At 35.0% G+C, this 16,226-nt stretch overlaps 2 protein-coding genes across 4 annotated transcripts; both read right to left on the reverse strand.

Annotated features, from left to right (window-relative positions):
• Positions 1-176: 176 nt before the first annotated feature.
• Positions 177-6,743, reverse strand: mansc1 (MANSC domain containing 1). 3 transcript variants are annotated; one of them, XM_066723895.1, is made up of 7 exons: positions 6,460-6,743; positions 5,667-5,819; positions 4,874-4,976; positions 4,404-4,466; positions 3,720-4,037; positions 2,808-2,942; positions 177-2,396 (listed from the first exon to the last, which is right to left on the reverse strand). In XM_066723895.1, exons 5-7 carry the CDS (start codon positions 3,964-3,966, stop codon positions 1,330-1,332), a joined length of 1,449 nt encoding a protein of 482 aa, XP_066579992.1. In that variant the 5' UTR covers positions 3,967-4,037; positions 4,404-4,466; positions 4,874-4,976; positions 5,667-5,819; positions 6,460-6,743; the 3' UTR covers positions 177-1,329. The 3 variants fall into 3 exon arrangements, with proteins under 3 accessions (XP_066579992.1, XP_066579991.1, XP_066579993.1); XM_066723894.1 differs by lacking the exon at positions 6,460-6,743 and having other exon boundaries at positions 5,667-5,909; XM_066723896.1 differs by lacking the exons at positions 4,874-4,976; positions 5,667-5,819; positions 6,460-6,743 and having other exon boundaries at positions 4,404-4,583.
• Positions 6,744-7,021: 278 nt separating this feature from the next.
• On the reverse strand, positions 7,022-10,037 carry c4h11orf98 (chromosome 4 C11orf98 homolog). The gene is made up of 4 exons (XM_066723898.1): positions 9,945-10,037; positions 9,177-9,301; positions 8,303-8,400; positions 7,022-8,016 (listed from the first exon to the last, which is right to left on the reverse strand). The coding sequence occupies exons 1-4, from the start codon at positions 10,035-10,037 to the stop codon at positions 7,913-7,915; spliced, it is 420 nt and encodes a 139-aa protein (XP_066579995.1). The 3' UTR covers positions 7,022-7,912.
• Positions 10,038-16,226: the final 6,189 nt, after the last annotated feature.

Consider the following 16,226-nt stretch of genomic DNA (forward strand, 5'->3'; position numbering starts at 1 on the left):
TGGGTTCACAGACCCAAAATAGTACTAGATGACCCAATGTTATTTTAGGTAGATTAGTCCTAGAGTAATGTTGATAGTCTGTGAAACCAGCCGAAAGCTTTTTTCTTTTTCGTTTTAATGCAATTATAATTTCTGCAATATGTATGGAGAAAAAACAAAACATACTGTTGTCCCAGTAATGTTGGTAACATTGTATTGGTTAGCAAGCTTTCACAATAAGGTGGCTTCAACATTCGTTTGTATTTCCAGTTATTTAAATGTGGATCCAAGAAGAAAGTCACACAAGTTCCTAGATAAATACATTTACATGAGATTCAACAGCTTCACGCATTTTTACTAGGAAAATGCATGATTATATTGCTTGAATTATAATAGACCAATAACCAAATATCTACTACTACAGAAAATAGAAAAATATTTATTTGTAAAACATAAAACATTCATTTAATTAAAAAAAAATACATTTCTGACATCAGCACCCCTATTTTTTGTTTCTTGCACAGGTAAAATTTACAAAACACAACTGAATATTTGAAAATACAAATTCTGACTCACTTGTATAATTTGTTTTTCTTAAACAAACCAATACAAATGGAAGCATCTGGATTTGAACTGTGCTGTATTTGTTCAGAATTGCTTACAACCTGAGAATGCATAGCAGCAGAGAGACATTCAAATTCAGTCTAGAGAACTTGTTTAAAAAATATCTACAAATGTCTTAGCTCAACTTTAGGATAAGACTGTTTGATATAACATTCTCAGAAGGCAAAAAAAACAACAACATACAAAGTCTCTTTTTCAAAAGACGCACAACATTTTCCAGAAAACTAGTATGGAGTAAGAAATGTAATGTGAGAAACACTATATGTCTGGTTGCATAGATCTTGACTTAATTTAATTTAACTTTCAAACAAATGTGTTTTAATCTGTTGTAATCGACTTGGATAGGAGCGTCTGCCAAGAAATACATAATAAATTAATACTAATCTACACAGAACTGGACCATAGCAATGTCAGTCTCGTATAGATGTCAAAATGGGAAGACAAGCATTGATTCACAACATGATCATTTTAACAACTGTCGCCTCAAAGTAAAGTGTAATAATGATAATCTAACCCAATACAGTGAGCTCTGAAAGCATGGTTGGGGCATTACTTTTTGTGTTATTTACATATTTATTTTACATTTGATTGGGGGGAACTTTGAACTGATCAAAGACAGCAATGGAATCAAAGATAATATCACTTATATAGTGCAAGTTTGAGAAGGGTTTATTCCTTTAAAAATAATCTTCTGTGCACCACACAAAACATTCAGATGTGAAGGGGTCATGCAACAGTGTATAAATCCCTGAGCTCCAGTCTGTTGTAATGTCTCCGGCTGAAGGATTCCCTGACCCTCTGTCCCAGCAGTGCAATGACAAGAATCAGACACACACACCCAATCACTACTGCAGCAACCAGGCCACTTTTCTCCCTTCCTGCTGGACCCACCACTCTCCAAAAGCCAGAATCTGTGATGGGTGTCACTGCTCTTTGCACAAAATCAGACGAAACAGAAACAGCTGTGATGTGTTGTGTAGATGTTGTGGCTGCTCCTGCTGCCTTGTTAGTTATGGCCACCGCTTTTTCAGTAGTTGTTGGATTTTTCACTACAGGTTTTTGTTTAGTAGTTGTTTCAGTTTTAGGTGGTTTTATAGTAATTGTGTTTTTTGTAGCATTTGGTTTTGTAGTAGTAGTTGTTTTAGCTGTTGTAGTTTTCTTAACAGTTGGAATTGTTTTTTGCTTAGTTTGTTTAGGTGTCGTGGTTGCAGGGGGTTTTGTAGTAGTCGTAGTAGTAGGTTTTGTGGTCGTTGTAGTAGATGGTTTTGTAGTAGTCGTAGTAGTAGGTTTTGTGGTCGTTGTAGTAGATGGTTTTGTAGTAGTCGTAGTAGTAGGTTTTGTGGTCGTTGTAGTAGATGGTTTTGTAGTAGTCGTAGTAGTAGGTTTTGTGGTCGTTGTAGTAGATGGTTTTGTAGTAGTCGTAGTAGTAGGTTTTGTGGTCGTTGTAGTAGATGGTTTTGTGGTAGTTGTAGTAGATGGTTTTGTAGTAGTCGTAGTAGTAGGTTTTGTGGTAGTTGTAGTAGATGGTTTTGTAGTAGTCGTAGTAGTAGGTTTTGTGGTCGTTGTAGTAGATGGTTCTGTAGTAGTCGTAGTAGTCGGTTTTGTAGTAGTAGTAGTGGGTTTTGTGGTAGTTGTAGTTGTTTTAGTAGTCATAGTAGTCATAGTAGTTGGTTTTGTGGTAGTTGTAGTTGTTTTAGTAGTCATAGTAGTTGGTTTTGTGGTAGTTGTTGTAGTAGTCATAATAGTTGGTTTTGTTGTAGTTGTAGTTGTTGTAGTAGTCGTAGTAGTTGGGACTGTTAGATCACACACACAGAGAAATATATACACTGCAAGTGTTGTTTTCTATATGTCGTATGTCATGTTAACCAAGAGTTTTCCATAAATGCATTACACAAGTCATTAAATCAAACCTTCTCCAAATTGTGGTAAAATGTAAATTTGTACCACTTATATCATAGTAGGTTCAATTAACTTCTTATCTACATATTAGTCTTTAAATACAGACAATGTACTCAAATGTTCATTCATTTCTAAATAACCCTATTATGAAACTCATTACATGTTCTACTTTCTATGACAACATCATGTATTCATGTATTTTATCATTTTTACTAATGCCTTTATCTCAGGTCACATACAGCTAAAGATGTTGAGAACTTATTGTATTTCTCTATTGTTGGAAAACCATAAACATCTGTCCTTACCGTGAATTATAGAGCTGTTATATCCAACAGATTTCTTCAGTGGACAAGCATCCTGACTAGGACAGTGAAATAAATAGCAGTTGGGCTCATTGTTTCCCTTTTTCTTGCGATATGCCACCATGTTGCACGGGAGACCTGTTAAAAAGCAAGTATTCATTGGATACACTGTGTAATCAAATGTACAGTGAAATTAGAGTACAGTAAAATCTCATATTACTATTAACTTGAAGATCATTGCATAATAAACCATTCTATTAATCTTTTCAGTCCTAATAATGGCACCAAAACTAAATAAAGCTATAACTAAGTAAAGAGTAAACATATCATGAATATCATTCTGCATAGGTCTAAGCATTAAATATATATTTAATCACTTTTTTTCACCCTCTGTTGATGCTGAAAATTTGATTCTGCTAAGCCACTTACCCTGTTAGAAATTGCCTAGTTCTACACATTACACATATATACGGCAGCAAATATTAAACTTAATGTGCCATATATTTGCACATTTCTGGTTCTCATCTAGAATTTCAAAGGCAGTATATGTTTTTTAATTATCTTCCCCCCTTGGGCTCTTCTGTAATTTTCTTTGATGGCAGTGAAATTAGGGTTTCCCTCACCCTCAACCCCCCCTCCAAATATTGCTTTCCAAAGATTTAATGTTTTCCACTCTTATGTAAACCCCTTCAGTAAACCTTTGTTTGAGCCTTAAAAACAACAAACCATTTTTTCTCACAGCACCAAATTAAGTATTTGGTCCTAAAGGAATCTATTTGGAGTTATTCCACAGAGCATACTTAAAAATGTATTGTAAATGTATGGGCTATACGATGCAAACATGTTTATTATGCATTATTGACTAGTTATTTGTCAACAAAGAAAATATTAAAAGAAACGATATCCCTCAGGTACCTTTTACTGTTCCTGCACAACATGTTCTGATGCATATGTCCTCAGAGGGTTGGTAGACAGGCTCTCTGCTATTTGCTTTGTTTACCAGGGCTTTGATGTAATCAATCATCATGTCAGCCTTCTTCTCTCTCACGCAGAGAGGTTGAGTTGAGGCCGCTGTGGATTCACTCCACAAGATCATGATGCCAAACAGGACGACCCACACCCTCAATGCCCTGATGTTCACCACCGAATACATGGCTTCCATATGCAGGGGACAGATAATCCACAGACTTTTAGAGGAAACAGTTGGATTCTGTAGATCCAAAGGACTAAATCCTGATAGAAGGGGAAAAAAAATCAAAATTTACATAACCATCCATAAGTTCCAAACCGGACATGATTCATGGCTTAAAAACACAGGTTTAATCGCAAGATTCCTTTCACAAAGAAAACCCTCTTTCAGATAGTTACTGAGACTTTAAACAATGAAAATGAAAATAAACCTTGGTGTGTTTCTTTTCTAATATCACATTAAAGGTGAGAAAAACAAAGAGATGCCTCTTATATCAGGTATGTACTTTCCAACTTGCCATACTGAACCATACTGGGTCCAAACAATTGGTTTCATTACATCACATTTCCATTCGACAGGCAACAACTCATTCCCAACTCTGACAAATCGAGAAACTGTTTTACTCTTACGGGTTTACAGGCCAAATCCTTCACAGTGGATGAGTGGAGGCTCCTTGTCACAGCCTGATTTTCCTGTACAAGACAACAGAAATGTAGAGTTGTTGTTCTGAAAACATATTAATAAACAGGCATGATTGAGACCCAGTCTAGCAGCCCCGTTGGCACATAAAACAATATCTTACAAGAGTTGGTGTGCGCTCTGTCCAGAGTTCACTTCTTACACGCCTGGCCTATCATCACATCAGGACTTTGCTTTCCTATGCAATCAGTCACTTAATATAAGTTATCTGCACAATCAAACCATTCAGAATAAACTTATTTTAAAGACGCAGGGTGCTTTTTCATTGTTCTTATGAAGCACTGAATCCTTCAAACATATGATGACTGTATTACATATAGTCTCAAGTTCTAAAATTGTTAATATTTGAAGCTAGAAAACAGAAAACATGACAAAAACACGACTGTATATGCAAACTTACAGGGCACTTGCCATCATCAGAAATAAAAAGGCTCACTGGGTTAGAGATGTGAGCACAGCTCAGCTCTCAGAGATGAGCAGGTAAGATGAGCATCAGACTCTGGCTGTCAAAGACAAGGATCAGATCAGAGGGAGGTGAGGTGGTCATTTGAATTGCAACCCTGTGTAACATTAATCCTCAAATCTGTTAGAAATAAAACACGAAACAGCAGCACTAATTAATCACTGTTGATAACAATACATATGTGATAAGATGGTTGCAAAGTCCACCCTGAAAAACAGTAAACGTGCAATCCGTAGCTTTGACTAGAGCTTTACTAGCTCAGCTGGAAGTACACTTTCTCTTTACGTTAAGTATAATGTGGAAGTGCGTACGTCACAGAGACGGGACCCTTTGTTTGGGGGCAAGATTGGCTTGAGAAGCGACAACAGTGAATGTGTCAAAATAACGCAAACTAGCTGCCAGTTCAGCGGTGTAATACAAATGTTACAAGACACAACTTCATATGAAGCAGTACTGTGCACTACAGCATATTTACTATATTTAAATTATTAAGAATACAAATTGATATAATGCATGAAACACCAGACTAATCACACACACACCGAAAAAAATCACTGTGGGACATGTGTTCCGGGTCGGATACTTTAAAACACACACACATTATAAAGCTATACTGCATTCTTTACCGTCAGTGAAACAGTATTTCACCTCTTTAACTATATAATGTAGCGTTTTTGATTAATAAAACAGTTTTAACACAGCGAATAAACACAACTGAAAACCGTTTTACCTTGTGTACAGCAACCCCAGGCTGAAATCGAAACTGGGTTGTGCTCATCTGGGACGTTGGCAGAGGAACTGGCAAAGTTGTGAGGGAAACAATCCCGTTTTTTGTTGTGCTGTTTTTGTGTGTAAGATCAGGAAAGTGATCACCGGAGCACCGCTGCGCAGAGGCGATATGAGCGATTAGAACAGATTATTAGAATTAGAATCATAGGGCGACAGTGAGAATCGATTACCCACAATTCACTACAATCCTGAGTTTTCTTTCAGTGTATCGCAATTCGTAACCACACACATACATATATATCTGGTACACTCTCTCTGTGTATGTAGACTATATTTATATGTAAGACATACATATTAAAATTAGAAATACACAAATCACGCAGATATATATATATATATATTCATTCTTGGTCCTTACACAACCTTCCTAAAAAATATTCTAATCATGTTTACTTTGCCATGTAAAAACAAAAGTTTTTGGATGAAAAATATTATTATAATGTATTGTTATTATTATTATTATTATTAATAATAATAATAATAACATTATCTTACTATAGTGAATTGCTAAAAATAAAATAAAATCAAAACTTATTTGCAGAGTGAAACAATCGGTCCTAAAACAATAGCCTATAACGATAATAAGTTGAACTAATGTGGTAAGGTAAAAACAAAGCTAATAAAAAGGCAGGAGCTAGTTTTCACATATTAGTGCCCAGTTTATTTAGGTCAGCTTGCCACACGATCTTCCAGTTCACCCTCACACAAAGCTGTTTTCAGTAATCCACACTCACACTGTGTTTAGCCGGTCATTATGCACCTTTTCCAACTCTTTTCACAAAGACTTGTGCAAGGACAGGTTTACATTTCCTCTCCTTTTTTCAACAGACCTTTGACCCCAGTCTGATTTGTATGCTTTTCTTTTTCATGAGGACGGGTGTAACTCCTTTGCTTGTCTTAAACAAAGACATGGTGAAACCTAAGTGAAGCAAAGGACATTTCAGAACTCCCACTCACACCTTACAGCCCAACCACGTGTGTCACTTCATACACAAACTAAATGGGAGACCACTATATATGATTGCATTCAGACCTCGAGAATTAATACAGTAGTGTCTCCACCACTGTGGCTTGAGCCCAGATTTGTTAGCCATGCCTTTCCGGTAACTCCTTAGTCACTTTTAATGCTAATTAAATACTAATAGCTCTTTCTGTACACAGCTGTAGTACCAGATGAGAGCAATAAAATACAGCTGCTGCCCAGAGACATCAGAAATACACTGTTTTATAGTGGTACGTTCAGTTAAACAACATTCTCTTCTGTCAGAGAATCAATGCAATAAAGCAAAAATGCAATAATGGTCCAAATTGTACACTTTAATGTAATTTAAGGACAAGTTAAACAATGCACAAACAAAACAACACAGTCATAAAATGTTATTCAACAAGTTAAGGTACTATGATAGTTTGATAGGTTTCCCCAGGTATTTATTTCAGTTATTTTTATTTGCTAATACATTGCTGTATTTTTCATTCCAGCAGCACACAAATCTCATTCTGTGTTACAGTTTAAGAAATACATCTGGGTCTGAAATCTGTTTATGTGCAGGAATGTAACTCATATATACCTTCTTTCCAACCTCTATTTTTGATCTATTGACCTGATGTTTATTCACTGTCACAGTTCTCAATAAAACAAAACACATATAAAGTATTTTTCATAGTCATTTTTTAATTAACTTTGGTGTACTGGTTTACTCCAGCTGAGTGAATGACTACTAAAACTATAACTGTCACTACTCTGTGACACGTAACTGCTTTACAGCCCATCCTTGCTTTTGTCGTTATAAAATTAGGGGATTGCCTGCACACACAAAAGGTCAAAGGTCAGGACCAAACCCTGCAGAGTTGAACTGCTGGGTGACATGAGGGTCTATATAATCTTTGAAAATGTCTGCCAAATTATGAAAGTAAAATTAATTCAATTTCTTTTTTTATGTGCATGAATACAATAGTAAAAAATATATATATATATCAATGGGATTGAGATTCAAATCAGGGATATCGACTACCATGAGAGCTTCTCATGAGGTGATACGGCTCGGGGCAATCATTACAAATTCAGCTGCTCGTCGGCTGCAATGCTCCCACACTGGCATTCGCCTATGAAGCAGTTCCTAAAATAGCCTTTACTTCTGTATTCAGCCATTTTAGTGCACAGAAGGAGTTATTCAGGCATCCGTTTATTCAGTCCATGACCACTGCTTCCTCCATGCTGACATCTTGGGGTTTGGGGTTATTTTTTCTAGTTTTTACAGAGTCAGGTGCCTTCCCTTTGGGTGCCATCTCAACTATGAAGAAAAGTAAAACAAAACACAAAGTGGAATGAAAACACAGGCACAATATAATTGTCTTTCAGAAAGAGATTGTTTAGCTGGTTTATTTTCATCCAAGTAAATATATCTAATCCATGTGAAAAGTTTGAAGGTGTAATATATTATACTAATTATATAATTGGTGTTTAACATGATTTAGATATGTATCTCAATGAACCTGCAAAGAATATCAGGTTTATGGAACAGTACCCTACGTTTTTCTAGTGCTACTAACAATCAAGTGTGGTTTCAATGTCCTTACCCTCCATCGTGGCTTTCTCCCGATCCATGTGCTGCAACTGCTTTATGAGTTTGCGTTTTTTCTTTCCCGAGAGTGTGATATTTGCTCGAGCGCTGGAGCTGCCAGGGACAGAGAGAGGCAGTTATGGCACGGATTGTGCTGATTAACACCACCTGCCACTTGCTTACAACAAGACAAAGTGAAATGCTCGGCTCATGCCACAGAGAGCGAATAGTTCTAGCAGGAGGACTCTGAAGAGAGTCCCAGTGACAACTAAGTATTTTCTGATCATTAAGTTGAATAATAATTTAATTAATGCAGTATGTGATTGCAAATGTTTTTTTTTCCCAACACTATTGCAATCCTTCCCATAAAAGGACTAACAAAAACACTGTGATTGATATATTTATATGGTTGGTGCAACAAAAATATCATGCTACATTTTAGGTCAGGTTTCATTAGTGTAAAGGAACTTAATTTGTTAAAAAACATCTCATTGTAAAATAATAGATAAAATATACTTTGGGTACTAGAATATCGTATTTGTATACGAATTTCCAATTTGACTTATTTATCTTTGTATTTTCAGCAATGTGGTCACTGTGTGTCAAAAGTATAGCCCATCTCTTAACTTTTCCACTTCGACACCTTATTAATTAATAATTTTATGTTCCATATTTGTGCTGAAACTACAATTTCCATAGATATGAAAATGTCAATTAAGTAGCCTAACATCTAAATAATATTCTAAATGAATGTGCTGAATTGTGAAGAAAAGAGACTTTTCATGTTCAGCAATTTATTAAACTAAGTTAATAATCAAATATGGAAAAAACAACAACAGTGAACACTCTTGACTAGACTCCTGTCCTACAGTGCCCGGTGGGACCCTCACTTTCTCTTCTTCAGGTGGTGAATAGTGATCAGCCCTTTGTCAATCACAGCCCCCACAATCTTATGCTTCCTTCTCTTCTCTTTCGTCAGAGCCCGGCGCCGCTTGAAGAGTTTCTTCCCCAGCTCCTGCAATGCATTGAGAGCATTTTTAAGACATGTGGACGCTGACAAGGCACATTCAACTTTGACAACCACACACCTGGATCCTTTGCAGATACCATTAACACTCACAAACACACATGCAGAGTATTACTGGGATACTTGGAAATATGTACTTACACAAAATATATATACCTGCCATTTAAATGATAGATTATATACTAACTTTGTTCTTAACTAAATTGTACAAGGTTTTATTATGTATTACATTCAAAACTCTGTCTTGAGTTCAATCACTGAAAAAGGGGTCCATTGTGTGGGCCTTGTTTTAAACTTGTCGGGAAATTAACTGGATCCCGGTTCATGACAATGTCTGAACAGCCAAAAAGGGAATCATCAGACTGATCTCCATTGATCTCATTCACATATCCGTTTGTTATCAGTCACTTCTCATATAAGCAGCCTGTTATATAGATACACCTTCACAGTGCAGTATTTTTATGTTCAACGGAAGCAGTAGTGATCGTAAACATTGCTGCTTTTGTGTATAAAACATGAAATAATGGGATAATAGATAGACGTTCACTGAACAATGAATCGTGTTAAACAAGGACCTTAATTAGCTCCTTTATTTTCACGGGAAAACCAAATAAAACCAGTAAAAACTCACTGTTTTGGGTCTGTTGATCTTGCCCCCGGGTGCCATGCTTGAAACACACGTGTCGCTCAGCCTCTTCCGGCTTTTCATTCGCAGTGATGTCATTTCCTGTCAGTAGTGATTGGATGGAAAGGCAGCCAGTTTCGGGTTATAAAACAGGAGGTTTTATTTGTTTTCGCACACTTTGCGCGGTATTTCTTTTTTAGGATCCACGGTTTGTATGGAAAACAAAGATAACCCTAGTCTGGATCATGCATTTAAAGCTAGTGTACAAATCTGAACTGATTAAACAATCACTCAGGAATAATATGAATGTAAATGTAGAGTAATACTAATTAATTTTTTACCATGGCCAAATGTCATCCACCTAAAACAAAAAATAACATTACATACTTAAACCAAAGAAGTAACAATTTAGCTTCATAACACTAAGAATAAACATAATGTTAGCAAAGGCTCAAATTTGAAGATATGACTAACTGGCAGCCAAACAGTGTCGAGATTGTTTGATGGGCTTAAATTAGTATTACATTGCGCAGTAAACTTTGATTTCCAGTGGATTATTAATCATAATAAGTAATCCTAGCCCAGAAATCTGAGTAACTGGAGATAGGAAGAAATAATGTGAGGTGCAATTCAGGATCACGGCACCAGATGGCAGTATTAACCAGGGGCAGAGAGAGGGACGTGGCTCTCAATGAGTTTCTATGCAAGGCTTTATTAGCTGTTGGATGTAGTTAGTATGGAAGATGCTTGTAAAGTATTCCTTTTAGTGCCTGTTTTAGTGCCTAACTCTGCCTCCTCTCCACTCTCCTTCCTCCAGAGCCGCTCCTTCTCATCTCTGGCCCCTAAATGGTGGAACGACCTGCCCACCGAAGTCAAACCAGCAGAGTCCCCGACCTCCTTCCGTCGCTTACTCAAGACACATCTTTTCAGACAGTACTTGTAATATTAGTCCTTTACTCTCTTGTAAGATAGCACTTTACGTCTGATCATACTTCTTGCGTTAGTACTCCTATAATTTTGATTTCCCCTGTGCTCCCTTTCCTGTGGCCCTTGACTGTGACCTAATATCTTGTCCACACTTAGCTTTTACAATCCAAGATGTAAGACCTCCTTTATTGTATTCACTTGTGTAAATTGTAATTTGTAAAATGTATTATGCTTTGAATTGCACTGTATTATGCAAAAATTGAAATTTTAATGTTTTATGCCTTGTACTGAACTGTATAAATAAAAATAATTATAATAATAATAATAATAATAATAATAATATGAGATTCAGTTTTTATTGACTTATTGCAATACTTTTTATCAGTTGGACACTATCTGGTGTGGGATTTTTTAACTGCTTTAACTGCTTTTTAACATTATAAAGCTGGACTGTTGATATCTCAAGAAGGAACATCAGAGTTTCAAAAGTGTCTATACAAGACAGTCTAACTAGGATAGTTAAAAATAGGATATTATTATTTTTTAATTAATTTGTTGCATTTAATTAAATAGTTGATTTCCCCCAAAACAATCTTCAGTAAAACAAAAAGGCATATCAGATTCCCTACCCAAATCTTTTCCTTAATTATTTTGGCATTGATAACACAGACACCCAGTCGTGTTCATATGAGTCTGTCATAAATATGTGAACTTAAACTTCAGCTAAAATCAGCTGGGATATATATTTAACTGTGTGTGTAGGATTTAGAAGCATTACAGCAATATATACTGTTCTGTCAAGGAAATCTTGGGCCAGAATGAATGTTTAAAAGACTTTAAATTCCACAATACTTTTGAAAATCCCACAGAAATACCCCAAATTCCTCAAAAACCCAAACTATTAAAAGGAGCAAACCCATTGGTTGGATCTGTTATTAAGAGCGTGAGGAAATATAGTTGAAAACCCAAAAATGTTGTCAGAGAGATCATCAGACCAGCCATATTGTTCTGGTTATTTGCTGCCTGTGCAGAAATTTCGAACTGAAGTTAAAAAAGCTATCTGTCTTGACACAACACAATGGTTGTAGAGCAATGACTGGGGAGCTTTCAATACAGGTGTCCGGACAACAGCTCTCCGTGAGGGATGTCTTAGGCTTTGTTTCCAATGACAGACTTGTTTTAAAACACAGAATCATCCCAGTGGCGGTAACAGTGGCAAACTTTAAAAACATTAATGCTATCGTTGCTGTTCACTGGATGCAGCTGTTTGTCTGTTTATTAGTTAACCTGACCTGAACTGTCCTACATGTATTGAGATTCACTTGAATATTGAATGCAATGGGGAGTTTCTCTACCTCAACCAACGCATTGATAAACGAGTGAGCGGTTTCAAACATCCAAGCCTTAGATTAGGCTGCTGCACCAAATATCAGCTGAAAAATAACAAACTGCCTGGGTTTTCATGTAAAATGTGCTATTTATTTCCTTTTGAAAGCCGATGCACCCTTAGCAATGTGTTCATGAGTAACTCGGCTGACGTGAACCCACAGTGAGTGACAATGGGCCAGATTCCATTGCGGGTTCATTTCATTTAATGTGACAACAAATATGCATGTCAGGGAGAAACAACTTGGGAGAATTGTATTTGTGTTTAATGTTATAGCCCTCAGAGAATAAAGGAGAATGCCATTTACATGTGAATTGTGAGGGTGAAATGTAATATCCACATCCACGTGTGCCCTGAAAAACATTTTGTGTGAAGATATTCCTTAACAACTACAAACTACAATTACAAATGTTGCAAAAAGTGCTGGGAGAGTTTAAAAAATTGATAATTGAACTGAAATTTTCTTTACTGATAGTTAGGCATAGTGATGTGAAAACTCCTGGTCTGACTTGTTTCATGACATTAATTTAGGACACTATTCTGTTCTTGGCAAGTATTGTGAAATGAAGACTTTGCAGAAGGTATAAAATCTTCTAAAGATTCAATTTATGACAAATATCATGATTGGAAATCACTTGGTAGCAAGACTTTCCATCATTGAGCGTTCTGAAAATATTAAATCAAGTTATTAGTTCAGAAATATTTTTTATAGAAAGAACAGCTATTCATATTACACATTTTTATAGTAAGGATTAACACATTGTTTGGAATATATTTGAATGTTCTTTCTCTTCTTTGACTGTGGTTCAGAGAAATCGTGTGTCCCAGAGGAACTAATTGAATAATGTGCAACTGAATACTGGGGTCATTAAATATAATTGGTAATATAGTTAAACACACGTAATGATTTCAACAAAAGTGGTTTTCAATGTCAAATATGCACGAAGACGCCTGGAATATCAATACTACTTTAAACAGATACCTTAATAATCCATATAAAAGTCTATGGGATAGACATGAAATATTGTAATTTTAAAAGATTAAAAATGTGTAATAGTAGCAGAATTAATCATCACAATCATAAGAACAATAATAAGCTGATGAGCAAATCTTAATGAAAAGAAAATGTAATTGTTAGTTTGAAATATTGAGATTTAAAAATAGGTAAAATCTAAACTCAGAGCAAAGGCAAGTTGCAATACTTTATTGTTTTAAATCAATTAATTTAACAGTGAAAAAAAAAGATTGTTACCATACAGAACATCATCATTAGCCAAACTGAATTGATATTTGTCTCAGCCACCAGTGTTTATCAGTGTTTATTGAAATTGCATTGTAATCAGAAATTGACGTCACTTCTGTTCAGCTTTGAGATCTTTGTTGTTTATTTTTTCAGGTAAAAGTGATGACTGTTCTATACAATACTCATAATATCAAAACAATCCATCTTAAAAAAGAAAGAAAAAGAAAAAGAATAATCCCCAAATTTACTTGATTCTGATTTTGAAAGATAAAGCTACCTATACATTTTATTAGCACATATTTTATTAAGCAGAATTTTAACTATCATGCAATATTCCATGTCTCAGGAGTTATAAATGGTTCTGTATACCCCTTTGATGTTAACAAAGATTATACATCCCAACAAGTAATCAACACTTCAATTAAAATGCATTTTCTTTGCTTTGCTTTCTTCTTAATTGCAACAAAGCAACTGCATTTGAAAATCATATATAGGTGTGTTTTGTAATTAAATGAAATAATAATGTATGCTGACAATTACATTTATTTACAGTAGAATGCAATGATTAAATAATAAAAGCTAAATATACATTTAATGTGGTTTAACAAATACATTTCATGGTTTTTAATATATTTTAGTATTAATACTATTTTATTAATAATAATATTAATATGACAGTATTATCCATGAATATATTAAAAAGTAATAATAATAATAATAATAATAATAATAATAATAATAATAATAATAATAATAATAATAATAATAATGGCAGACATTTAGAAAAAAAAAGTATTTTAGTCAGAGGACTTTTAAATTATTTGTCTGTTGCCCATCATGAAACATGGTGGAGGCAACGCAGGGTACCAGGAAGCTGCAGGTGTTGAACTGAATTTAACACCACACAACACTGGCAGGAGTGGGCTTTAAATGTAAGATATTCACACTCCAATAAGTTTAAACATGTTTAAAACACATTCTAAAGTCTTTCTGGACATGTGTTTGTGCACATCCTGCAAAAAAAAAAAAAAAAAAATATATATATATACCAAATATATTTTAGTAGTTGTCTGAATATATTTTAAATATAGTATATTTATTTTCTAAATCCACATTTGAAGCAAAATTAAAACTATAAATGTAAAAATGCCTAAATAAATATGAAAGAATATTATATACAATTCTAATGTTTTCTGTATATCTAAGATCTTGTTATATTCTGTTCTGAAAGACAAAGAGACAAAAGAATAATAAAAGGGTTCTTACAAAAACAGACTGAATCTGCTTTCATGAACTTGCTCATAATTTATGGATACATCAAGAAAGACAGTAACAGCAGACAACCAAGTTTTTCTTTTATATATTTTTTAAAATAATAATATTCGCTTTGTCAATCTGAAATGAAACTACCACCGTTTATTAGTTTATTAGGATGTTTTTCAAATAATATCCACAGCTCTGAATATCCCCCATTATGTCTTCAGTTACATTCTTGATTACATGTGGTGCTGAATTCATGCTTTTTTGTGCATTTTATCAGAAGTCTCAGAGCAAAGCGTAATTGTTCTCTCCCTCAGACACTGAAATGGCTGTGGATTGCCTTGTCTAACCGGGCAGGCTGCTGCTGTCAACCCTTCGGATGTGTGTATAAGTGAAAGTGTAAAGCTTTTCTGGCTTTTCCTTTAGACAAATATTGACCTTATGGATAAAGTTTTGGCGAAACTGCCTGAATTTTGTAAACTGTGAAAAATACAAAATAAATGACCTATTTTTGATGGCAATGGTGGACAGATCCAAACAAATCAGTTCACATTGTATAATTAACTTAAATATATATCCCTAAATAAACAAATGTAAACATATATTTTTAGCCTTGCTAAGTATTATTATTATTATTATTATTAATAATAATAATAATAATAATAATAATAATAATAATAATATTATCAGCTTATTCTTCTGAACTGTTCAGCAATCCTGTAATATTGCACTTTATATAACTATGTGTAATAAATGTTACCTTTTCAGGGCTAAATGAAACTGGTGCTAATTGAATTACTGAAAACTGTTTCCTGACATGAGCAGAAGTCTGTGAAACTGGAGTGCTAAGAATAGTATTCTAAAAATAGAGAAAATGTGTTTCTTACAGCAAAAAAAACAATGTTTGCTGATTTAAATTTGTGATAAATGACTGTCATTTCATTTCTTAATGGCCAGCAGCGTGTCTCTTTCTGAGAAAATGTTTGATACTTCATGCTGATGACCAGGGCTTTACTGATACCTGCTTAAAAGGTTTTCCTAAACTTCTAAAGGTGGAAGTTCCCCTTAAGACAACAGAGGAATAAAATGCACCACAGTCTGGAGCTTTGAGTTGTCCTGTGTGATCCAGGGGTGGTGGTACACTGCAAAAATTCACTTGACCACTGTCTGGTTTCACCCCTTGCCAGGTTTACTGTTCTGTGGTGAGAACTTTCTTTTTCCATAGCGACAGTGGTTTGAGGTGGCCAAGTGGCTTTGCAGTCACTCAGGCCTGGATTTCCAAGAATTCTCAAATGCAAAGGAGAAAATGTGCTCCCCAGGCAATTGAGTCTAGGCTCAACATCAAGCCACAAGAAATACGGCACATAAAGGTTCTTAGTTTAGTTTTTACTACAGAACTGGCAATATGATGGAAAGCAAGGGGATAGGTTTCAGAAAGTGGAACCACTTTAAAACACCTCCTGGGGCCTCT

The sequence above is a fragment of the Amia ocellicauda genome, chromosome 15, assembly GCF_036373705.1.
Source record: "Amia ocellicauda isolate fAmiCal2 chromosome 15, fAmiCal2.hap1, whole genome shotgun sequence".
NCBI classification, from domain to species: domain Eukaryota; kingdom Metazoa; phylum Chordata; class Actinopteri; order Amiiformes; family Amiidae; genus Amia; species Amia ocellicauda.

What these genes read in the sequence shown, in the direction of transcription:
- c4h11orf98 (XM_066723898.1), bottom strand. Translation starts at nt 10,037, where the DNA reads ATGACATCACTGCGAATGAAAAGCCGGAAGAGGCTGAGCGACACGTGT. An exon ending in AGATCAACAGACCCAAAACA is followed by an intron (nt 9,302 to 9,944) that starts GTGAGTTTTTAC and finishes AATGCATTGCAG; the next exon opens with GAGCTGGGGAAGAAACTCTT. An exon ending in GGAGAAAGCCACGATGGAGG is followed by an intron (nt 8,017 to 8,302) that starts GTAAGGACATTG and finishes TTTTCTTCATAG; the next exon opens with TTGAGATGGCACCCAAAGGG.
- mansc1 (XM_066723895.1), bottom strand. Translation starts at nt 3,966, where the DNA reads ATGGAAGCCATGTATTCGGTGGTGAACATCAGGGCATTGAGGGTGTGG. An exon ending in TTGTGCAGGAACAGTAAAAG is followed by an intron (nt 2,943 to 3,719) that starts GTACCTGAGGGA and finishes GCTTTTTAACAG; the next exon opens with GTCTCCCGTGCAACATGGTG. An exon ending in TAACAGCTCTATAATTCACG is followed by an intron (nt 2,397 to 2,807) that starts GTAAGGACAGAT and finishes GTGATCTAACAG; the next exon opens with TCCCAACTACTACGACTACT.